At 38.4% G+C, this 23,598-nt stretch overlaps 3 protein-coding genes across 4 annotated transcripts in view; 2 read left to right on the top strand and 1 right to left on the bottom strand.

Annotated features, from left to right (window-relative positions):
* akap9 (A kinase (PRKA) anchor protein 9) overlaps positions 1 to 1,759 on the bottom strand; it is a 72,055-nt gene extending 70,296 nt beyond the window's left edge. For both annotated transcript variants that reach the window (XM_079258803.1, XM_079258802.1), the window contains exon 1: positions 1,560 to 1,759. In XM_079258803.1, the coding sequence (XP_079114929.1) occupies positions 1,560 to 1,607 (48 nt within the window). In that variant the 5' untranslated portion in view covers positions 1,608 to 1,759. The remainder of the gene's footprint in view (positions 1 to 1,559) is intronic.
* Positions 1,760 to 5,349: 3,590 nt separating this feature from the next.
* mterf1 (mitochondrial transcription termination factor 1) lies at positions 5,350 to 7,871 on the top strand. Its single transcript, XM_079259266.1, has 3 exons — positions 5,350 to 5,384; positions 6,289 to 6,349; positions 6,546 to 7,871. The coding sequence occupies exon 3, from the start codon at positions 6,570 to 6,572 to the stop codon at positions 7,713 to 7,715; it is 1,146 nt and encodes a 381-aa protein (XP_079115392.1). The 5' UTR covers positions 5,350 to 5,384; positions 6,289 to 6,349; positions 6,546 to 6,569; the 3' UTR covers positions 7,716 to 7,871.
* Positions 7,872 to 9,697: 1,826 nt separating this feature from the next.
* dus3l (dihydrouridine synthase 3-like) lies at positions 9,698 to 18,458 on the top strand. Its single transcript, XM_079258614.1, has 16 exons — positions 9,698 to 9,869; positions 10,583 to 10,692; positions 12,203 to 12,473; positions 12,557 to 12,905; positions 14,661 to 14,728; positions 14,873 to 14,968; positions 15,162 to 15,203; positions 15,346 to 15,498; positions 15,613 to 15,729; positions 16,363 to 16,428; positions 16,656 to 16,766; positions 17,235 to 17,331; positions 17,408 to 17,483; positions 17,714 to 17,902; positions 18,057 to 18,185; positions 18,286 to 18,458. The coding sequence occupies exons 2-16, from the start codon at positions 10,616 to 10,618 to the stop codon at positions 18,356 to 18,358; spliced, it is 1,914 nt and encodes a 637-aa protein (XP_079114740.1). The 5' UTR covers positions 9,698 to 9,869; positions 10,583 to 10,615; the 3' UTR covers positions 18,359 to 18,458.
* The last annotated feature ends 5,140 nt before the right edge of the window (positions 18,459 to 23,598 follow it).

Genomic DNA, 23,598 nt, shown 5'->3' on the forward strand with positions numbered 1-23,598 from the left:
GCAAAATATTATCAGCAAGTATCTCAAGATGTTTCTTAACTGCGTGTGGGAACATTTTGACATTACAATGTGATAACAAAAATGGGGGAAAGGGGCACTCAAATCAGCCTGCTGCACAGATGGACCTTTTATAAGCCAAAAACCAGAGTCATACCCAAGGAGATGATTTTTCAGAAGGTCTCTCCAACTGTGCACACCTAAGAGCAAAGTGACTTGTTCCAGGATGAATCATAGAGTCAACAATGAAATCACCAAACAGACTACTTTCGCTATAGAATCAGGATGAAAATGGTTTGATTAGTAGCTCTAGTTTTCATATCTGCCAGGCAGAACTCTAAATCTACCATTGTCCTTTGTGTATACACAAATAGTTTGAAGTGATTCATAATAGCACACAAAAATACTTTTAAGAGCAGTTATTGCAGTAATGACAATTATGTTGACTATTTGTTTAGAAAAGACAATCAAAAACCCTTTGTAAAGTGCAATACTGCTGCATTATTATTATTATGGTTTTCAATTTTATACATTTTTTATTGTGAAAATACCTGATCCAAATGTACATGATTACAGGGTTTATCATTTTATTCATCGATCATAATCTGTGTAACTCACATTTCTAATGACACAAGAATGGGGTATGTGTAATTACCATTTTAGTCTTGCAGGGTCTATTGTTGCATGCACAAAATGTGACTCTATAGCAGGGCTACTCAATTCAGACCCACAAGGGCTGCAGTCCTGCAGGTTTTCAATGCATCCTTGCTCAAACACCCCTGACTCAAATTAAATGGATCAGGCAGTCTATAAAGCCCTGCACAATTACTCATTAATTTGAATCTGGGGTGTTGTAATGCATATACATTGAAAGCCTCCAGGGCTGTGGTCCTGTGGACAATAAAACAGAGTTGCAGCAAGTTCAGTAATGAGTAAATATGACATCTAGGTAAAAGGAAAAATCAAGAAGTATCCTCCTCAACAAAAATGTTTAACACAAGATATACCACACAGTTTGGGATTAACATACCTTCTCTTGCCTATGATAGTGCATGATAAAAACTCATATATCTCGAGTTTGGCATATGAAGCAATGCTTGTTCTTGCTAGTGAGGATATGCCCTGTAAATCCTGTTACACCAGCCTGTCAGTGTCACTTTAGGAGGTGTTTATAAGCCCTCAATAACGATGAGGCTACTCTGCTTGTAGGTGATTAAGCTAACATTGCGTGCCTACTCCTGCACGCCGGTTTTAGTAATAAAAAGGTAACAGTGGCGAGAAAATGTGCACATACAGCATGACAAAGGCATCTCTGGCTAGTAAATAGTAGCTATGCTAAGCTGCCCCCCTGCAAACCCCGGCTGTCAGTGCAGGGTGCATGTTTGCTGGGACTGACAGCTGAGGGGGTCATATGAGAAGGAGGGGGGAACAAAAAAAAAAAAAAAAAACAGCTGACAGCCCGAGCCTGGTAGGAAAACAAGTTCACAACAGCAGTAACACAATTTTAGTGGAATGTGAGAAGTGCTGACGAGTTATGCTAGCAGAAAAAGTAAGAATCATACCTTTGCTTTGCCGGCCTCGAGCTTCTTTTGCCTTTCCTCGTCTTCCATCTCCGCTGTCCCTGTGGCTAAAGCAAGAGGAAAACTGCTTCATACGAAATATCCGTGAGACAAATCTAAACTCCAAAAGATTAGTAATACTCGTTGGGCCTGTGGCTCGCTGCACAGACTGGCATTCACTAGCTATCTCCCTGTTGGCAGTCCGCCGCCATGTTTTCCACGTAAACATGAGACACAACTATGATGACGTCGTGTAGGTGCCTTAACAGCCACGCCCACTGGAATTCCACTGGCGTTGCGTTCACGGGAAATCAGAAATATCAAACCTTTCTTTCAAAGAGAGCACAGTTTGACAGATCATCTCGCTCAACCTCAAAATACAAAACATTTAGATGATCTGTTATACAGCTTTGATCAAACGCTGAAAAGGAGTCAAATTTCTTTTACCTAAATAGACCCTAAGCATGTTAAAAGATGTATAAAACTATTCCACATCTGTATACTACTTCTACTACAACACAGTAGTTGTATACAGTAACACTACTATATGTAATACTATATATACTACACTATTTCATGGTGGTCAATCCCATATACCGACATAGATGTCAACGCAATCAGTTAAATATTCTAGTTTAAAAGTTTATCTTAGGGCAATAGCTCTGGTTTCTGACTAGCTAGTAACTATAGCTCTCAAATAAATGCAAGCCACTGTGAGTATACATACATTTAAATAATATTATATATATATATACATATATATATATATATATATATATATATATATATATATATATATATATATATATATATATATATATATATATATATATATATATGTATGTATATATATATATATATACATACATTTAGATAGATAGATAGATAGATAGATAGATAGATAGATAGATAGATAGATAGATAGATAGATAGATAGATAGATAGATGTGTGTGTGTGTGTGAACATTTTTTTAAAAAAGGGAAAACAGACTAGTTATTTATTTCCTCCCCTTTCTTCAGTCCTTTTTGTTTGAGAAAAAGATACAGGCAATACAGATTCAGGTTACAAATAGAATAACTTGTTGTGAATAATGTAACTTCGTATAGCAAATATTAATAATTTAATCAAAATATCTGATATGAACCTAACCAGTTTCACTGTTTTATCTGCATTTTATCTGCAGTCTGAATATTGCTGCAAACGTCTGCTCAGTTTCTATGGTAACGAGAGAACAGGTTGCTGGAGCTGTCCCAGTTGAGTTTTCTTTTTTAATACGAAGTGTTTTCATTTCAAAGCTGTTTCCTTCTAATAAAGGCCCTAGCTGTCATCTCATATTTTAAAGCAAGTCATCTAATTGTGCAATTCCCATGAAACTCCAACATTCTTTCTTAAAGCAACAACATTTGAGCTTGAAGGCTGAATGGGGCTACAGGTAACATGAGCTCAGTAGCATCAGTTTCTACAACAAATGATAAGGATAAAGAAAAGGTGGTCACTGTTTCAATGACAGAACAAAAGCCTATATTTACTCAACAAATGATGCAGATGTTGTCTTCTGAGACCCGAGCTTCAGTTTGACTTACATTAGAGATGTCTTCTAGCTATTTGGGGTTATGAGGAGCCAATGAATAAAACTTAATAATTTAAGATTTTACATATTTTGTGACCACATGGTTTATTATATATGTTGCAGATATGAATACAATTTTAAATTGAAAAACAGCTCTAGTGTCACCACCAAATTGCAGTGTAAATGTTAAATGTATAGATGAAGAGTTTCATCTCTGAATATCAACAGATCTAATCATATTTTAATTAGAATTACATTTTTGCCGCAGATTTTGTGTTTGTTTGTCAAAATGATGAGCCATTAATGGATAAATGTCAAAGTCCTCCAGCACAGCTACTTTCATTCTGAAATTTTCAATGTACCACTGTGCACCATTATATATAAAATTTAAATTATATTTGCTGTTTAAACTCCATTCACAAAATTAACACAATTCTTGGCTAAAACATTGTGCAGAGATTAAATGTTTAAACATGTTTTAATCAAAGTCATCTCAGAGTCCAAAGCTAGTTTGTAGTGTAGTAATGTTTGATAAAATATCTACCCATAAAGGAGAAAAAATATTGTAAAATATTAAAGTTCCTGCTTTCCTTCTTTAATTGATTATTTCAAACATACCGGCAGTAGCAGGAGAAGATGCTCTGTGTCTTCGACCAACAGGAGCTGAGCAGCTGATTGTCTGACAGATCTTGAATTCCACCCATCGTCTTTTGGACATATTTTATCAGTGTGCTCTAACTTGTAAACACCATCTGCTTGTGAAACAGTGTCTACAAGAAGCCATGGACATTTGAAAGTTTCGGCAGTTGCTAAATAATTGATTTCCTCAGGGAGTATACGGTGTCTGCAGTTACCCAAGCAGCTTTGCAAAGGAGACCACAACAAAGGAATCAAAATTATAGAAGGTGCAATATAAAAACCAACTGCTGGAGACTGCAGATATACAGTCAATTTGTCCCTAATCCATTATCTAATTGCAGCTTTACACAGTGCCTGAAAGAAGTAAAAACATATTTGGTAAAGTTGCTTGCACATTATCCCATTACTCTACAAATGTAAGGAGGGAAAGGTTTGAACATATCTGAGAAAGGAGCATAAATACATCTATGAACAGTTGATGACTAAGACTAAATATAATCGTTCAGCCTGACAGTGTGGAAGTGGTTATGACTAAAAACACTGGTCACTTCAGTGTCAAAGCAGCAGAGTGAAAGCTCATCTGCATAATGAAGCTATCGCTGTGGTATTGAAATATTCATAAGTGGTGGGACTCATCAGTAAAGAGAGGGATAGGGTCAATAGGTTTTTAGCTACAAGCTACAACACATGGCTAATGGCCTCTTGCATCAGGGACTCGAGCCTCAGCTGTTGCTAAGACTAAATTATATATTAATGCTCACAACCAAAATGTTCTACAAAAGTTGTGCTTTTGTAATGTATCAAGAAATCATAGAAAAGTGACACATTAATATTAAAACAAAGGTAATCATAGGACACTGACTGACTTAAATATTAATTTAAAATGCACAATTAGGGCAAAATGAGAAATACATCACTGAAGAAATCGCTTACTCGTGTATACAGAAATGCAACATGGTGAATTTTAAGTATTAATTCTAAATTATTTGAATTAATTGCCACCAAATTATAATAATAAAAAAAAAAATACGCCAACTAAATCAGGACTGTTTTTAAAGCCTTAAACATGTGTACATTACTTATAAAGATAGGACGTGGGGGAAATATGATTGGAGATTTCTAAAGACTAATTTGAAAACTATTAATAGTATTTACCGTGAAAATTAAATTAAAATAATTGAGTAATTTGACCTGATAGATGTATTCTGTATAGATACAAAGATTGCTCTCTCCAACCTAAATCAATGGCTCATGAACAGACAGGTCCTGAGGACAAAACAAGCTGTTGGAGAACCTTTTCATTTGAATCGGGTTTGTTGTACCAGGGAAAAACTAAAACCTGCAGGATGGTAGCTCGCGATAACAGGAATCGGAAACCTTTGTAATAGATGTTTGGGCATGATTACCTCAATCCAAGGTCTTTGCTTCCATCTACTGGATTAACAAGAACAAAAACGGGTCCAAAACTTGAACGCTAGGGGCGCTATTGTGGGAACTTTCTTGTTTTTACAGTCAAGTGAAAGGTCTCGCGAGAGTTTCCCAAGTTTACATTTCCGCCGTAAGAATCGCGCTTCTGAAAGTATCAGCGACATGTGAGAAATGAAAATATCACGTTGTGGTATGTTTCTTATTTCCGTTTTAAATATATGTTTATAGATTATAGAGACATTCACAATTTTTATCTTCAAGTATGAATTATAGTAAAATATTACACAGCACAGAAACGCTTTGATTTCTTGGTCATGCAGTCATAGTATCTCTTTGAATGAAACGAAAGTATAATCGATGGCTTTCATGCTGATTTAATTTTAACGCCAGATCTAGGTCATGTAGTTTAAAGAGAAACCTTTGGTAAGTAAATTAGCAAAGATTGACCATTGTGTGGTTACCTTTACTTTATTTAATAGTTTGTCATACTTTCCTGTCAGTTGTTGGTCTAAACGTGACAACGAGCTTAAAGCAGCACAAGCAGCAAGGCCAGCTGTTTTAGTGTTGTGTCAAGTGTTTTAACATTTAGGTGTCAGTCATATATTAGGATGCTATTGTTTTTACTGAACCAAATAACCTTTTAACAGGTCATTTCAACAGTTGAATAGGTTTTGATGCTTACTGTTCAGTTCCACTACATTGCAGGGAGAAGCTTAAAATTGAAGGGGTTAAATGTGCTTAAATGACAAATGTCTTTTTCAGTTGTAATTTGGTTGGACTGGTAAAGTTGCTTGGCCGATCAGCTGTCTTGTCAGCATCTGTCAGCTGTCTTTAAACAGCAGGGATTCAAAAGAAAATCCCGTCCTCATAAAATCACTGTTTGGCTCACTGCCTTAGCTTCCAGTTTATAACAAAGTGGAAGTGAAGTCTTTATTTTTGTTCATAAAGCTTTACATTGTCTGGGAAAACCTATATGTTTACAAGGACACCAGTGTTGACTGATGTTCCACGGGCCAAACACAAAAATAGAGATGATTGTGTCTTTGCAGCGACCTCATCTGCTGCACAAGTCTGAATAAGGTGTGTTTCTACAGGAGGAAAACTTCTAAAACCTACTTCACACCAGACTTCAAGGGCCAGGACTGAGAATCCCTGGTTAGTAACCTTGACTTGTAGACACAATTAATCAGCTGCTTCTCATCAGCTTTCAATGCAAGTAGAGCTGAACTCCTTTTAATCTATTGCATTACTCACTATAATTTTCAATTTACTCATTAGAAACCAAATACTGTGTAACATTTATAATGTAATTGCTTTGATAATTTGTTTTTGTTTTTTTTTCATTTACCAGATATATATCCTTTTCTCAGTAAAAATGGTGGCAGCTCCTGGAGTCCTCCTCTGCCTTGGTAGGTCACTGATATTGCAGCGGAGCTTTAGACTTTTTCCTCTACAGCTGGCCTCCACCTCCCTTCCAAGGAAGCTTTGTAGTGTTACTAATGAATCAAAGCTACCAGCAAGCCCAGAAAATGAATCTCTTCTTGAGAACCTGAGTCTCATGGGGGTTGATGTCAAGATGGCACGCCAACGTCAGCCTGGAGTACTTCGGAAAGTCTTCACAAATGAGAAAGGCCTTGCTCAGTTTCTGCAAGGAAAAGGTGCTAGCGGCAAAGTAATCGCTAGCATTGTGTCCCGTTATCCCCGTGCAATAACCCGCTCAATAGAACACTTGGAACAACGCTGGCAGCTGTGGAGAAACGTATTCAATACAGATGCAGAAATTGTGAGCATCCTGGATCGCTCACCTGAGTCTTTTTTCCGATCTAGTGACAACAGGAACTTGGAGAAAAACATAACTTTTCTTATCTCACTAGGCCTGAACACTAAGGACCTTCATCGGCTGCTGACCACAGCGCCAAGGACATTTTCCAACAGCGTGGAGCTCAACAAGCAGATGGTGGAGTTTTTGGAAGACATTTGTGCAGATCTTGGTGGGAAAAATCCAGAGCAGTTTGCCAAAACTGTCATCTTGAAAAACCTGTATATTTTCATCAGAAGCACTAAAAGAGTGAAAACAAACATCGACATCCTGAAAGCTTCTCTTACGTTAAGCGATTCAGAATTGCTAACTCTTCTTCAAGGCCATGGGGCAGAAATTCTTGACCTTTCCAATGAGTATCTTAAAAAAAACTTCAACAACCTTCAGCAGAAAATGGCTTTACTTGGCTGTCAGAAAGATGACATCAAAAAGCTGGTTATCAGTTATCCAATGATTCTCTACATCGGGCCGGAAACATTAAACTGCAAATTAGATTGCCTCTTGAAAGGAGGAATAACAATGAAGCAGATACTGAAGAAGCCTAAGGTGTTGGAGTACAGCACACAGAACATCACAGGGCGACTGGAGGAGCTGGAGAGCGTTGGATATGACTTCAAGAAACATGGTATCAACATCCTGGATTCTAGTCGAAAGAGGTTTGTTGCAAAGATGGAAAAACTTACAGCCTCATCTGATGATTGAATGTAGCTCATTTGACCTTTTATTTTTTTTGTTACTTTAACATAATATACACATCTCATGTTTCAAGATTTCGTCAACTGACACAACAAAATCTTGATTTTTGACATATCTGAAATCTGTGAAATATTTTTACATAACCAGTAATTATTATTATTTTACTTATATTGTTAATCATTTGAACCTTCCTTCTTTGTTTATTATTATTTTGTATTCCATGTAAAATTCTTTAACTGTATACTGCTTATTTTAAAGTGCAAATGTAAAAATAAAATAAAAATTTACATCAGCAGTATCTCCATACTGTTCAGAGCAGGTGTTCCCAAATTCAGTCCTCAGGATCTACCATCCTCTAAAGCCTCTTTCCCACTGTAGGAACCATTTGACGTTCCTGTAACCTTTTCAGTTCTTTGGCGCATTCGGACAGATCGGAATTTAGGGACCATGCCCCTGAGTTCCTATAACCATTTCAGCGCCTACTCAACTTCCGGGTCTTTCCTTAGTTCTGTAGGAACGCATCTGACGAAGCAGGCTGACATAGGTGATAGCTACGCCCTCGCGCTGAGCGCCGCTACTTAATTTCCGCATCGTCAGACCCCGCCATTTTTAAAAACCACTGTTTACGGAAGCATGGAGAACGCAGCTGATAAGTGGACGGACGACAAAGTCAGAGCCCTGCTGGCCGTTTTTTCAGCCGAGGAAATCCAGAGGGGGTTCGAAAGCACACAAAGAACACGATGGCCTTGTCGCTCTCCATTTTTGCTCCTTTGTGGTGTTTTCCTCTTCGCGGTTTGTTTTGTTGCTGAGTGGCGCTAAAATAACACGTCACTGTCGCAGATGGTTGCGTCAGATCGGTAGCGATCGGGTCTCCGACTCATGTCCGAATGCAAAGTGACACGGTTCTCTGGCGAAGGACAGTTCTTAGAACGCTATTAGTTCTCAGAACGCAGTTCTTAGAACGTCTCTGTCCGAATGAGACTTAACACCCCTGAATCAAATGATTGGCTCGTGACCAGGCCTCTGCAGAACTGGATGACATGCAGGGAATTCAGCCATTTGATTCAGGTGTATCTTTTATATATAATCTATGGTTGGAGAAGGAGGGGTTGCATCTAAAAGTTGCAGGATGGTAGATCTTGAGGACCAGGCTTACCCCCTCCCCAGGTTCAGATGCTTTAACTTGTCTTTTTTTTTTTTTAACTGCTTGGTCCAGTTAAGGATCATGTGGAAGCTGGAACCTATGCCGGCAATCATTGGGTGAGAGGCAGGGTACACCCTGGACAGGTCGCCAGTATATCCCAGTGCTTTATATTTGTTCTTGAACATCTTCTCAACCAGGGATCTGCAATACTGGTCCTCAAGTGCTGGTGTCTCACAAGTTGTCTTAGTGACCCTGCTGGAAAATGCTAGTCTCAGACACTGACCAGTTCTGCACATGTCTGCGCTATACACAATAATTTGAATCAGGTGTGTTGCAGGTAGGACACTTGGAAAACCTGCAGGACACCAGTCCTTGAGGACTTTGTAAAAAACACTGCAAGGAATGTACTTCCTGTGTTATACACAGAAAGGCACATGAACATTTCCCTGCTTGTTAGAATGAATTTCATGTCCAGATGTAATCTTGAAATAAAAATTACATGTAAAAAAAAGTTTACATCAAGTTATGTCCTCCTGTTAATGTGCAATTATCAATAATTATTTTAAGCAGTGTGAGGTGTGGGTAGCTGTAAATGTAAAATTGAGACGTGAAGCGTCAGAAAAATGTAATTTTTTAAGAATTGAAACTGTATATCATATTTAGGACAATTTTTGTGAGCTGTTATTCTACGTGGATCCATAGACAGTAGCTTTGATAAAAATTTATAATATAACGAAATCGCTTCTTTATGCGGAACCAATCTTGGCTAAAAAAAAAAAAAAAAAGTTCACTGCGGACCTCATTAACAGTCGCACGCTGGCCACCGCATGAGATGTGAGGATTTTGTATAGTGTAGATGTTTTAGCGGTGCGAAACCGTGGAAGTGTCAAAATTAACTGTCTTTACTGGTTTAGTAACTAGTTACGAGGTTTAAACAAGGCAAACATATACCTAAAATTGTTTGTTACCGGCGCTTTGACGTTGTGTTAATAGCTGTTTTGCAACAGTTAAAAAAGGTAAGAGTCACCACCATATATTTGAGTGAAAGTGAAATAGTATAATGGTAAACGTATATGCAACTTCGAGTAAATGTTAATCTACCACAATAAAACGAGACTTGTCACAAAAACAAACTTGTCTTAATCGCTTATGTGCATGGTCAGGGTCATACCGACTGGCCCTGGATTATTGCTATGTGATGGTTTAGTAAGTATTGTCATTATAGTACCACACCGGAAGTACTCTGCTACAAGTTAAGAATTTAACATTTAATGAATACTAAATTATGTAAATACTCGGAAAATGGTCTACACGAGAAAATAAACCTTGCCACTGTTTCTCCATTTATATACGCAAATGAGTCGCTGAATGATTGCAAAACTTCACCATGGCAACTGACTGTGCTCACTTTTAACTTTTTATCCCCAAATTTCACCACTGACTTGAAAATGTGAGACATAGTGGACCAAGTACAAAAAAAAACATAACTGATCAATAGTAATGACTATTCATAGGTTCAGTTACGCTTATACTTTCAATTTATTTCTAAAACATCTTGTATCCCAAGTTTCATAATTAAAACATTAATTTATTAAGCAAGAATAAAGAATTAGTCTTCCTCCTAGATACTGCAGTGTTGTAGAGTGCATCATGTAGGGAAAAGGATCTGCTATAGTGGTTCTGATGGTATGCTGCAGTTTCACTAAAATACATTTTTGCATTGTTTCAGGACAAAGATTATAGAAACGTCTCTGTGAGTGTGATGGAAGCAGTGGTGGAGGGAACTGGTGAGAGAGGGACTGATGTGACTGTGAAGGGCGAAGCTGCCATCAAACCAGAGTAAGTAACAAGTTATTCATCCCAAATTGGACAACATTCACACCCGTCTAAATCACTGTTAAGTGAACAAGAAGCATTTTTATTTGCTTTGTCATCAGTTACGACTGCATCCACCATGTTGGACAGTTATAAAGCTTGTGTACAATCTGCATGATACCACTTGATGGAGCAATCTTTTTTTCTTTTTCCAGTGGGTAGGGAGGCTCTAATATATGCATTTCACACTGGCTTCTGTTTTGTTTGCTGAAGCTAGGAGAACAATGCTGTGATGGAAAAAAGAAGAGAATAGGGAGATTACTGCTCTGTGTATACATTCAACTTATCTCCATGGTGACAGGATCTAAGTCTAAGTTTGTTTTTTTTTTATTATATTGTATTTCATCCTTTCTTGGTTGCACATTTATTCAACAAATCAAGATATAAAATGAATAAATTATCTATAGTTTTTTCTTAATCTGCTTTGACATTGTGTCGCCACTTCAAGCTCCTGCATTGTGGTCTATATTGACCCATGTAGTGACCATCGATGCACACTACTTTTCAAGATGCATTTGGGTAATTTTGAGTGCACTACTTTTTTCTCTTTGGACAGTCGGACACCCCTAGGAAATGGCGTGAGCGCTATATAGTAGGGGTTGGGAAAGTCAAATAAAAAAAATGGAGATTTTTTTGCTTCACAATTATAAAATTGATTTTTTTTTTATTTCAAATGAATAAAAATAATCAATTATAAAAGTTTTGTCTCTTTTGTATTTTTTTTTTAAATTAATCTTTTTACTTGTTTTCTTGGGGATTATAACAGCAGAATGATGATCTGGCTATTATGTTAGTTTTTCCTAGTTGAAATCAAGAAAAATGACAAGCAAAAAAAAGTTTTATACAATTGTTTTTTGTTTTTAATCTACAAAAATCAGCAATATTGAAGAATTGTGAGAATCGCCATTTAAATTGAATCGGCACCCAAAAAATCTGAATTGGATTGGGACAAAAGCATCTCGTCACAGCCCTACTTTAGAGGGTACTATGTAGGGAATAGGGTGCACATTCGGGCACATACAGTGTCTCTTACTTTTGTGTTGAAGCTCCAGAACAGTGGAGAGGACGAAGCGCATTTTCGCTGTATTCACACAAAATATGGCCCCTTCTTAAAGAGTGGTCCCAACAAGTGGGCGGTTTTTCTTGTGTGCTAGATCATTGACTGATCACACAACTGAAGCATGGTAAATTTATTTTTTTTTGTGATGTCTTTTTCTAAAGATTTATTAAAGAGTTGCTATATGAACTCATAATTCATGCCTATTGGTAATAATCATTAATGCGGTGCTGAAGGAAACAGAGTGGTCCTGATTGAAAACACTTTTGCAGCTATGGGTCTTAGACTGTCCATCCCAGTGTAAAATTCATGTAAAATTTCCACTAAATTTAATCAGATTTTGAAAAAACTCTGGCCATTTTGCAATGTACCTCCCTTTCCTGAATTCTTCCCACTGAAACTTTTTGTGTTTTACAGATTCCTTACCACCAAAGAGAAATTTCATGGGTTTTTAGACTCTGAGGGGCTGGGTTCCACAGGAGTCAAAACTAGTGAAAATGACAAAGTTAATGAGACAAAGGGGACATCTGTGGAGGAGCCTGAGCCTAAAAAACTGAAAGTTGATCCTGAGGATGGGAGGAATGAAGGAAAACCACAAGGTAAACGACTAAGAGGACAGAATAAGTCAAGGCCACACACAAAACCAACCACCTACGAGGAAAAACGACTGTGCCTCTCAGTCGTTCAGGTATGACGCTCAGGTCAAATGCTGCATAACTACTTTGCCATATCTATGAACTGACTGTTATGATTTTTTTTTCATCCATGTAGAACAGAGAATGTTCTTTCGGAGCCAAATGCCACTTTTCACATGATGCTGCAGAGTATATGGCCTCCAAGCCTGCTGACATTGGGGAAAGTTGTTACATTTACGATACATTTGGAAAGTGTGGATACGGCCTTACCTGCCGCTTCGCCAAGGCACACACTACACCTGACTTCAAAACCCTGGAGAAGGAAGATCTGGTTAAAGCTTATGAAGGCAGGACTGTGGTGAAGAACAGCTTGAATAAAGATCTCCAGAATCGTCTGAGGAAGCGTTCAGTGACCTTCCAAAAGTCAGCGGAATACCTGAAAACACTTTCCAGCAACAAAGACACAGGCCAACAGCATGGGAACGGTAAGAGGAGGGGAAGGGGAGCAGAGTCTGGAATATATCTGAAAATGAAAAAGTTGAAACTTTTAATATGAGTTTACAGCAACGCATGACTACTTTCTAAATGAAGTTATTGTGGTGTTTGGACAAGTCATACCAGAGCAAGCAGCCTTTCTCCTTGCTTCCTCATATCTGCCTTATTCCTCCTTCCCGTAAGCTTTGCTGTCATTATCTGGAGTGGACCTGCCCTTTCAGAGTCGGCAAAGGATAATGTGGATAAAAATAGCTTTACTCCACTGACTAATAAATATCCTCAGTTAAAGATTCCAGTATGGTGAAAGATGCAATCTGTTGCCATAGAAGTTTTCTTTTTTTTTTTTTTTTTTTTGTCCTACAAGCTTGTATGTATTTATGAGCTTTTTGGGCTCCAAGTAAAATTTATATTCTGTTGTGTTCCCATTTGGAAAAGATCTGCTGCTCTTGTGTGAAACCCAGTGTTTTGGTGTTTTTTTTTAAGGATTTCAGAAAGAACTTTTTAATAAATGCAAATCTTCAGAAGCTCAAGAATGATTTCAGTGGCTGGGAGCCTTGCTGCCGCTCTGTGGCGGTCTGGAGATGCCGGGCCTCCGTTGGTGTGGGCTGCGCCCTCTGCCTGTAGAGGTGGGGGTTTGTTTTCGAACTCTTGGAGCCCTGTGTCCTGTGCTCTGTCTGTCCTGGGTGGCCGGTGCCTGGCGGGGCCGGTCCTTACCGGTCCAGGCTCGCTGGGGCCTCTTCCCCCTGACTGTGGGGGACTCCAGCTGCGGCCCCCCTCAACCACCTCCTGGGTGGGTGCATGGCTGGCTCTGGAGTGGGGCAGTTGGGGCCTGTGTTTGAGGGGAAACTGTCAGTTGCTTAGGTCTTGGGGATCCTCCTGGCCTCCCTCTTGCCTTTATGAGGGTAGGGTCACATTGACATGATCACTCTTCTCTGAACACATTCCACTCTGTATGTTCTGCATGTGACACAGTCACTGAGTCATCTGCAAGTTTATTCACTAACAGCAGCTTGTTTTCTTTCTATGTTTCTGATTTGTATTTAACTTGTTAGTTTTTGGTGCTCCCAACAGTTTATAGCTTAGTCCTCTGCAGGGGGGAAAGGAATCTAATGTTGGCTTGTTTGTGTATATGTATATATATATATATGTGTATGTATATGTGTTTATATAAGTGAATGCGTATGTGTGTGTTTGCGTATGTATGTTTTCTTTCTCTTCCACTATGAGTTGCTTTCTCTTATTTCTCTTTCCCTTTCTCTTTCTGTCTTTCTTCTATCCTCTCCGGTCCAGTCCAGCAGTATAAACTCTGTATTTCAAACTATAATGAAAAATAAATAGAGAAATAAAATAAGAATTCTGAAAATCAAGGGGAGCATTATATCTGTAAAGCTTTCCCAGAGTAAATTTGCTCAGAGGAACACGGCATCCAGGCCATCATTCTGCTTGCTGAAATGCTGGATAAGACACAAAAAAAGTTAAACTCACAACATGACATGTGACTTGTATTTGACAAGGCCTTATTTTGTGCCTTTTCTAGATATCCTACATGGTTGATTAATATATTTTTGATAAAGGCTCGCCCAGTGATTGCTGGGCTAGGCTTCAGCTTCCCCGCAACCCTTAATTGGACTAAGCGGTTCAGAAAATGAATGAATGAATAAAAGTTGTCATGTTGAAAATGTATAATTTGAGCTCTTTTTTTTTTTTAATTTGGTGATATAATGCAGTTTTTTTTACTCACCCAGGTGAGGCTTGCAAAGCAGAAGTCTCTGCAGATCCAAAAGAAGAAAAGGATGTTTCTACTGAAGCCCAGGTACAAGCACTGCTCAGAATACTGCCACTTTTCTGCCTGTTCTTTCAGTGATGCAAATTAGATAGAGATCCTTTTTTTGTTTTAGTTTTTTTCTAAAACAGTGTATCACAAGTATTTGTAAATGTTTGCTTGCTCTGTGACTAGCTGCAGGTCAGTTCAGATAAACAGGCTCAAATCAAGACTGTCGGCCCACTAACTGATGCAGATGTCATCAAGTTGCGTCCCTCTGAAAAGAAGCAGGTACATCTCAGCTGAAGCCTCTCTTTTAATAGCAAATGAGAATTAGGATTATGTTTCTGGATAGATGTGCCATGTTTTTTACTCAATTACGTATATCAGCAAAATATAAATATGAATCAATATTTTGAAGGAGGTTCATGATTTAAATCACTGCTTCATGTCCAAAAAAGGTAAATGTTTCTTTATCTTCAAGGTGGACTTCCGAGACAAGCTCTACCTTGCTCCTCTCACAACTGTAAGTACTAACAAATAACATTTAATACTTAGAGCAGATTTGTTTTTAGTGTCGTTTTGTATTTTAATCTTTGCATGAAATTAAACACAAACCTGTAAATGCGGTTCAGACCCAGCTACATGTCATCTCTCTGCTTCCTCAGTGTGGGAACCTGCCCTTCCGTCGTGTGTGTAAGCGCTTTGGGGCAGACATCACCTGTGGAGAGATGGCCATGTGCACAAATTTGCTGCAGGGGCAGCAGTCAGAGTGGGCGCTGCTGAAGAGGCACGAAAGTGAAGATCTTTTTGGTGTCCAGGTGGTTACCATGTTAGATTCACACCCTCCAAGCTTGTTCAGGGCACTCTGAACATTTAAAATGGACTTTAGCAGTGTCCATTTTTCTATTCCTAACTCTAAACTGTGCCTTCAGGTTGAGGGCTGTTTCCCTGATACCATGACAAGATGTGCGGAGCTCATCAACAGCTACACAGATGTTGATTTTGTTGACATCAACTCTGGATGCCCCATCGATCTCGTTTACAAAAAGGTAAATGCTCATCTAAACCATAAATCCCAGTTAAATCACCAAAAGGTTTTGCCGTTGTTTTTCGTTCTTGCAGTTTCAGCAACCTTAAACGTATTTACTCTAAATTAAAACTTTTGAAATTATCTCACTTTTATGTCTTGTTTACTTTGCCTGGTTTAAGTATAAAGTTAGGTTATAAACTCTAGGTTAGAATTTTCTTTTAATTGTTTTAATTGCATTTAACAGCTGCTATCCTTTGTGGCTCCACCTTTAAAGCCAAACATTAGCATTCACTTCCTTTTAAAACTTGAAATCAAGGTGTATATGCAGCAAAGTCATTGAGGCCATTGAAGGCCATGTTTTCTTTTTAGGGGGGAATTTTGAGTGAGTCATGTGTTCTGGTATGTGAAGGCTTGTTTTTAATTTAATTTTACTGTTAATAATTGCTCTTTATTTGCGCTGTTTTTTGTGTGAAACATGCTGTATAAATAAAATCTTTGATTGAAGGTGAACAAATGCACAGTGACGTGTGGAGTCAGGTGTCATTTACATTTAAAAATCAGCTTGATGAGCTCTGCCTGCAGTATTTTGCATGAACTGTCAACTATTACCCAAACGCTTTGACAGCTGTTTTTCTCTCATCTTCCTCTTAAGGGTGGAGGTTGTGGCTTAATGACACGAACCAGAAAGTTTGAACAGATAGTGAAAGGAATGAATTATGTAAGTATGACCTTTACTCAAGACAAAACATGTTTTTGTGTGACTGCCGTCTGAGGATGTTAACTCTTCGGAGAGGGTATTTTTAGGTGGAAAATGCAGTAAATGGATGCAGAAAAGGAAAGTGTTTGATTTTAAAAAACAAAACAAAAAAAACCAAACAAGTATCCTCTTTGTTTAAGATGGGTTACATGTTCAGTCAGTTTAAACACGAATTGTTTTCCTTGAAGGTCCTGGATGTCCCTTTGACAGTGAAGATCCGCACTGGTGTTCAGGAGAAATCCAATATAGCACACAAACTCATCCCAGAGATGAAAAACTGGGGGGTCGCCATGATCACCGTAAGTGAGACAGGGGAAGTATCTGATAAATGAACTTGTTAGTGTTTTGGCTAAACAAGAGAAAAAAAACCTTATTTCCAGAGGCAAAAACAACGTCTTGTGTTTCACAATCTTCTCAGTTTGTCTTTTAGAATTTATGATTTTATATAAACATGGAGGATTTATTGTTACGGTTAAAGCAGCGTAGTAAGGCCAGGATGGCGGTGTGGTAGTTGGGTTCCTGGTTTGGGCCTCGGCTGGGTGGAGCGGTTCAAACCAGGCTTTTGTTTGTGGAGTTTGCATGTTCCCCAACATGTATGTTCGGGTTCTCACCAGGTACGTTGGCTCCCTCACAGTTTAAAGATGTGCATGTTAGGTTCATTTGTCTTCCTAAATTTTCACCCTCCTGCTTTTTACTGTGTGTCATTCTCACACTGATGACTATGAACCAGTCATGGGTTATTTTTTCCTATATGTTTTTTCTTACAGTTGCATGGCAGATCCAGGGAGCAGCGCTACACAAAGTTAGCAGACTGGGACTATATCAACACGTGTGCTAACCTGGCTGATCCCGTGCCACTGTTTGGTGTGTAGATTTGTCAAAACATCTACTTGATTTAATACATGACGTGGTTTAAGGTGGCTTGTTTTTATTGGCCCAGGTAATGGAGACATTCTATCTTATGAAGATGCCATGAAAGCGAGAGAGACCGGTGTTTCTGGTGTCATGATCGCAAGGTTAGAATAGTTTATGCACAGTAAAAACAAAATAATGAAAAACATTTTGTAACCAAGTGACTTCCTGTGGTTCAACATGAACCATGTAGCCTCTTTTGGCCTTTTTCTCTGAGCATAATGTCCATAAATATCCACACAGAAAAACACTGGATATCCACTTAAATATTATGATAAAATGTTAGAATGATAAAATTAGAATCAGGTTTGATGCCATGTTCTCTTCTTTCCAGGGGTGCTCTCATAAAGCCGTGGATCTTCACTGAGATAAAGGAGAGCAGACACTGGGACATCTCTTCCAGTGAGCGACTGGACATCCTCAGGGATTTTGCAAACTTTGGCCTGGAGCACTGGGGCTCCGACACTCGGGGTGTGGAGAAAACCCGCACCTTCATGCTGGAGTGGCTCTCCTTTATGTGCAGGTGGGCAACATCATGCTCTTCAAAATATAACTATTAAGATGTCCAGATGGTTAGCAGAGATGGATTTACTTTTACTCAGAGAATCAGTCCAAACTTTTGGCTAAAAAGTAAACTAAAAAGTAATTTAGCATTTCTTCTCTTTGCTCTTCACTAGATATATTCCAGTGGGTTTGTTAGAGCGAGTTCCTCAGCGGATCAATGAGAGACCTCCGTACTACATGGGAAGGAACTACATGGAGTCACTCATGGCCAGTCAAAATGTTGGGGACTGGGTGAAGATAAGGTGAGCAGAAAACCATCAGAGTCACCATTTTAGACATAGACGCAATTATTTAAGAAGTAAATTGTTGCCTTTTTGAACATGTTGCTTATCATCTTTTCAGTGAAATGCTGCTTGGACCTGTACCGAAGAATTTCAACTTTTTACCCAAACATAAAGCGAATGCCTACAAGTGATTTTGAGTAACTGGTGAATAGATGCTTTGTTTTTCTTTCTTTTATTAATTATTGTTACAGAGAAAAGATCAAGAAGAAAAAACTTTTTTGTGTTATGAAAAGAAAAAGACTATAAAATTCTGGTTATGTAAATATGTTGCAGTAGGATTAATACTTGTTTGGGAACCTGAAAGATGTACATTAAAGTGTTTTAACACTGAAAGATTTTGCTTTGTCGTGTGTACTTTTTCTCTTGGAAAATCCTTTATTATAGCTTTTGAAGGTGACAAATATCCACCACATTCATTAAACATTGGCCATGAATTTATGACTACTTGCCTAAAATTGAGTATGTCCCCTTACAGCCACAAAAAAAAAAAGCTCTGAGCACTGCTGTTCTGTTAAAGGAAGCTGCTACTGAAGCATTTTGTAACACTTGTTTTTGTTATATAAGTGTTATATAAGTAAATATTATTAGGAGTGCTTTTGCCAAGTCTGAGGTGTGACTCGTCTGCAAAAACACGTAGATTGCGAGTGGCGCAGTCGTGAATGCCGGGATGCAGGTTTCCCCCAGCAGAACATTAAAAATGAACTCATGATAACCCAACATGACATGTTTGATATGTACAGTTTCTGAGACATTTGGAATCACTACATGGTATAAACTTTGCTCAGAATCCTGTGAAACACAATCAGACTTTTGTCTACTGCCCCTTAATGGACACCAGAATGCAGAGGACTACACAATAAAAAATATGACATATCACATGGTAATTCATAAACTATAAATACCCCTGAAAAGATTTTACTTTTTTATTTTCCATTTTGTTAAAGGGACAAATAACCACATAAAGAAAATTGGACTTATCTGGTCATTTTTGCATGAGGTGGGTCTTTATGGGTTACAAAAATGACAGTTAATGTGCTCTCAATGTACTTAATGTGGTTAATCTGTATAGTACCAGCTGAAAGACAACTGTCTCTATAGTGTGTAGTTAAATTTTCCAAGGTTTTACAGTAAATACAAGCAGTGAAAAAGGACTTCTTACAGCTTGTGTGCTGTTGTTTCTTTTCATTTAGCAGAAAGTATATAAATATGCTGCTGTTGATTATTAAATGAGCTGTCCAACCTCAGGATCTTCCTGCTCTTCAAAGAAGCTCAGCATTTTCCTTCCCAAGATGTCTTAACTCTGTGGATCAGATCAGCTTTCATGCAAATAAAGCACATTAAAACAACTCTCGTTTTGTAAACATGTTTACTGCAGTAGTCTTGGAGTGCATGTGTGACGTATTTTCCTGTTGAATGTGCATCAGTTTTCCTAGGTGTGTGTGTCTTTTTTCTTGGAATTTTTTTGGACTTTTTGTGTTAGGCACAGTACAATAGACAAAAACCAAGAAGCAATAAAGACAATGCAAACAATGGAGAAAACAGCTGATATAAATATGTCACTGTTGCAGATTTTGAACTCTTACTAGAAAGCTGCTTTCTTTAGCTTTTACAGTTTAAACCTGCTCTAAACGTGAATGGATTATTGTTTAGACGACATGTTACATGCCTTAAATGTTTAGTATGTAATGCAGTCTAATGGTAAGTTCATTTACTTTAAGAGTAAGAGTTTCGTGTAGATCTACAGATGGGGTTGGACCGTCAAGTGTCAAATTAAGAGGCAGCAGGTTCAGTCAATCACCCTGAAATCAGAACAGGTGGCTCCTTTAGGACCCAGCAGCTGGATGAGAGCTTTCATTTGGATCCATGGCTAAGCAGAGTCTCGAGCTGCTTGTCATCCTAACTGGAAGTCTGCTGATGGTGACAGGTCTGGGTTGGCAGCGAATCAATGAAAGTCAGCTTCAGAAGTTTTATGAGACTGGTCAGTGGAGTGACCCACTCGTCTTTACAGCAGGTAAACAGGAAAGACATGAATGAGTTGGTGTTTGCTGTTGCTGTTTTTCTCCCCACATACACAGTCACTGAAAACTTGGTGTACTGACATGCTGAGTTAATGACTGTTCCCTTTTGGGTGTTTGCAGACTTTATGTCAGTGCTGAGAAAATGAGGTTTTATTTTTTGCATCTCAAAACTGGCAGAAATGATGGCTGGAGTAAGCATGGGGTATGGTACAAAACCTACTTTTAACTGAAAAGTTAAGAGAAGTGCTTCTATTTCAAAAGTAATGAGTGTTGTCTCCCCAACACTCCAATCTAATTTGATCCCATATCAGATTACATATTAATAACTGGTTAAATTTGCTCTTCATTTTTGTTTCATAACTCCTCTCAAACAAAGGCTCTGAGATCATCTCCTTGGTCAAAGCAGATCTATGATTCATCACTGTATCTAACTTTGATCCAATCTCCTACCTGCTTCTCTTTAGCTGACTGTGAGCTTGTTTTCTTCTGTATTTTAGTGTTAGTGATGGTTTACATCTGCCATCTCTGCATGTTCCTCTCTATGGGTTTATGTGAGATTTTACTCCAGCTATCAGTGACGTCTGTCAACCACCCCTCTCCCACAGATGATGACATTGACTATGTCGATTATGGAGATGAAAATACAGAAGAAGGTAGAACTGTTGCCAGTTTTGAAACACATCCTGAGGATGCATTCCTGGAAGCTGAAGGTGTCCCCATAGATAACAACTTTCCTGATGATGCATTTAAGGACAGTAAAGGTATTCCACCTGCCAAATGAAAACAGATATATTTATCAGTTTTGACTGTCTGAGATTGGATAAGGACTATCCCTCTTCTGCAGATGACTATGATAACTATGACGATGAAATTCCTGACAAAACTAAAGGTTTTGCAACTAGTGAAACTGATTACGAGGATGCGTTTCTGGACCCCAAAGGTGTCTCAACAGGTAAAACCTAAAACCTGGGCACAGAAAAATCTTCACTTCCACAATTAAGAAAGTTGAGAAACAACCAGTCTTCTTCCCCCCCCCAGATGATGACATGGAATATGATGAATATGAAGATGAAATTCCAAATGAAGATAAAGACCATTATACCAAAGGAACGTTTGATCCTTTTCCTGACTTTCCACATGAAGAAAATTCTGGTACAGATGACTGGTCTGGTGCAACAGAAAGTGGATTTCGTGTGGAGTTTGTGGATGCCCCTCCAAGGAGCTGGACCGGCTGCACCAGCTCGACTTTAGATGGACTGGATGTAGTTTGCAGCAAAGATGGCTTCCAAATGACCCTGCCACCAGGTCTTTTAAGTGAGATCCAAGTTGTAGGTATGACTTTTAATAATTCTTATATACTTTTTTTATTTCTCTTAACGAATATTGTCAGATATCTAAGATTGTTCTGTTCCTCCATTTACAGGCTCGAAGAACATTTCTGTTGAGAATGCCCCAGAGAAATGCGGTTATCACATAATCCAGCTCAACAAGACCTTGAACGTGCCTTTCACTGCTTGTAATGTGAGAGAAGAAGTTGAAGATGTAGGTTGAAACCTATTGACATTTATGGAGTGTCCTTCATTCTTATCCTTTTTTTTTTTTTTTTTTTTTAAAGGATTTAAGTCATTTTAAAAAATGAATTAATGCCTTATTTTTATTTTTTAAAACCTTCTTCTTAAACAACTACAGATTTATAGTTTGCAGCTGTCTGTCAAAGTCTCTGGCCAGACCCAAGAATTTCTTGCATTTTGTGTGGAAAATACAAAGTTTGACTCTGGCCAGTTCCCCCGTGCTTTTGACAAACTCACAAAGTGCAATAAACCAGGCTTCAATCTGCCACCAACCACCACTGCAAAGCCCACGAGGTGCGTACCCCGTACCACTGTACCACCAACGATCAAACGAGTGTTTTCTAAACCCACCAAATGCCCTCATGGAACCTCTGCACCACCAACATCAAAGCCAGCAAAGGCTCACAGTGAGTCCACACTGCATTCAGCATCACTTGAATGTATTTTGTGTTTGTAAACTGAGATAAGAGGACTTTTTTGCTTTCAGACTGTGCCGTCCATGTTGGAGAGAGGATCCCCTGTGGTTACCTTGGAATAGCTCCCTCAAACTGTGAGCAGAGGGGATGCTGTGTGGATTTGTCTAAACGTGCCTGCTACTACCCACTGGATGGTAAGACTTTCAAAGCTAAAGATATTTGGATGTTAACTGGAAAATGTATTTAGCACAGGTTTCGTGTCCTGTCAATTTTAGAATGCACGAAGGATGGACACTTTGTTTTTGCCATTCGCCACAATTCTGCATCCATCCCTGTGAACCCCAAGCAGCTCGTTATTCCCAGGAAACCACTCTGCAAACCAACCATTGTCAATGACCAGGTCGCCATCTTTAAAATTAGTTTTACAGGTTGTGGAGCTCTTTCATATGTAAGTAGTTCCCTTTTTTGTTATATGATCAACTTCTTCATATCCAGCAAGTTTGATCGTGTATTAAACTAAGTTATGATAGCTGGGATGTTTACTGTGGAATGTCTTTAATGGAAAAATCCTGGCCAAAACAGAAGTATTCCTGGCTGTTAACGTGGCAGCTGTGAAGACTATATTCAGAAGGCAAATGAATTCTGCAGCCTTGGGATTTGTGAATTTTCAGCTTAACAAACGAGCTAGCATAAAATCATGTCCACTGATGAGATTTGAAGCTGTTGAGCGTAAATCAAGTTTATTTATCAAATGGTTGATAATATTATGTTGCGCTTTCATACTCTTTACCTGTCATTGCACAGTTCTGTCACATAAGATTCCCTTCATTGTGCGATCGTACTTACCCCGAGGTAGGGTAAAAAAAAAAAACCCCAACAACCTTTAAACTGTGTTCTGTGAACAGATTGCATTTCCTGAACTGCAAACACAGATGAAAATTGTTTGATTCATAAATATCTATAAACTTTACATGGATGCAGTCTATTTTCTGCAGCTAATTTTATTTAAATACAACTTTAGTTTCATATAAAAAGAAATTTAGTCAAGTACTGACCAACCAAAAGATCTAAATTACATAGAATGAATGGTGATTAAAATTATTTTTTCCCCAATTATCCATATATCAAGCAGTTGTTTATTTAGTAAATTTTCTCAGTAAATTCAGAAAATCCAAACCCTTCTGATTTTATGTTGTGAAATGTTTTATCCCTTTTTTAAAAGATGTGGCATCAACAGGTTTTGAATGAATGTCGCTGTCAATGTGCTGGCAACCCTACCAAACGCATGCCATTCAGAACTGGATCCTGTCTAACCGGAGGGGTTTTTCTTTACAGGAAGTTGGTAAGACAAAGATCCACCTCATTG

Source organism: Telmatherina bonti, assembly GCF_933228915.1.
Source record: "Telmatherina bonti genome assembly, chromosome: 19".
Taxonomy (NCBI): domain Eukaryota; kingdom Metazoa; phylum Chordata; class Actinopteri; order Atheriniformes; family Telmatherinidae; genus Telmatherina; species Telmatherina bonti.

What these genes read in the sequence shown, in the direction of transcription:
- dus3l (XM_079258614.1), top strand. Translation starts at nt 10,616, where the DNA reads ATGGAAGCAGTGGTGGAGGGAACTGGTGAGAGAGGGACTGATGTGACT. An exon ending in GTCCCTCTGAAAAGAAGCAG is followed by an intron (nt 14,969 to 15,161) that starts GTACATCTCAGC and finishes TTTATCTTCAAG; the next exon opens with GTGGACTTCCGAGACAAGCT. An exon ending in TCGATCTCGTTTACAAAAAG is followed by an intron (nt 15,730 to 16,362) that starts GTAAATGCTCAT and finishes CTTCCTCTTAAG; the next exon opens with GGTGGAGGTTGTGGCTTAAT.
- mterf1 (XM_079259266.1), top strand. Translation starts at nt 6,570, where the DNA reads ATGGTGGCAGCTCCTGGAGTCCTCCTCTGCCTTGGTAGGTCACTGATA.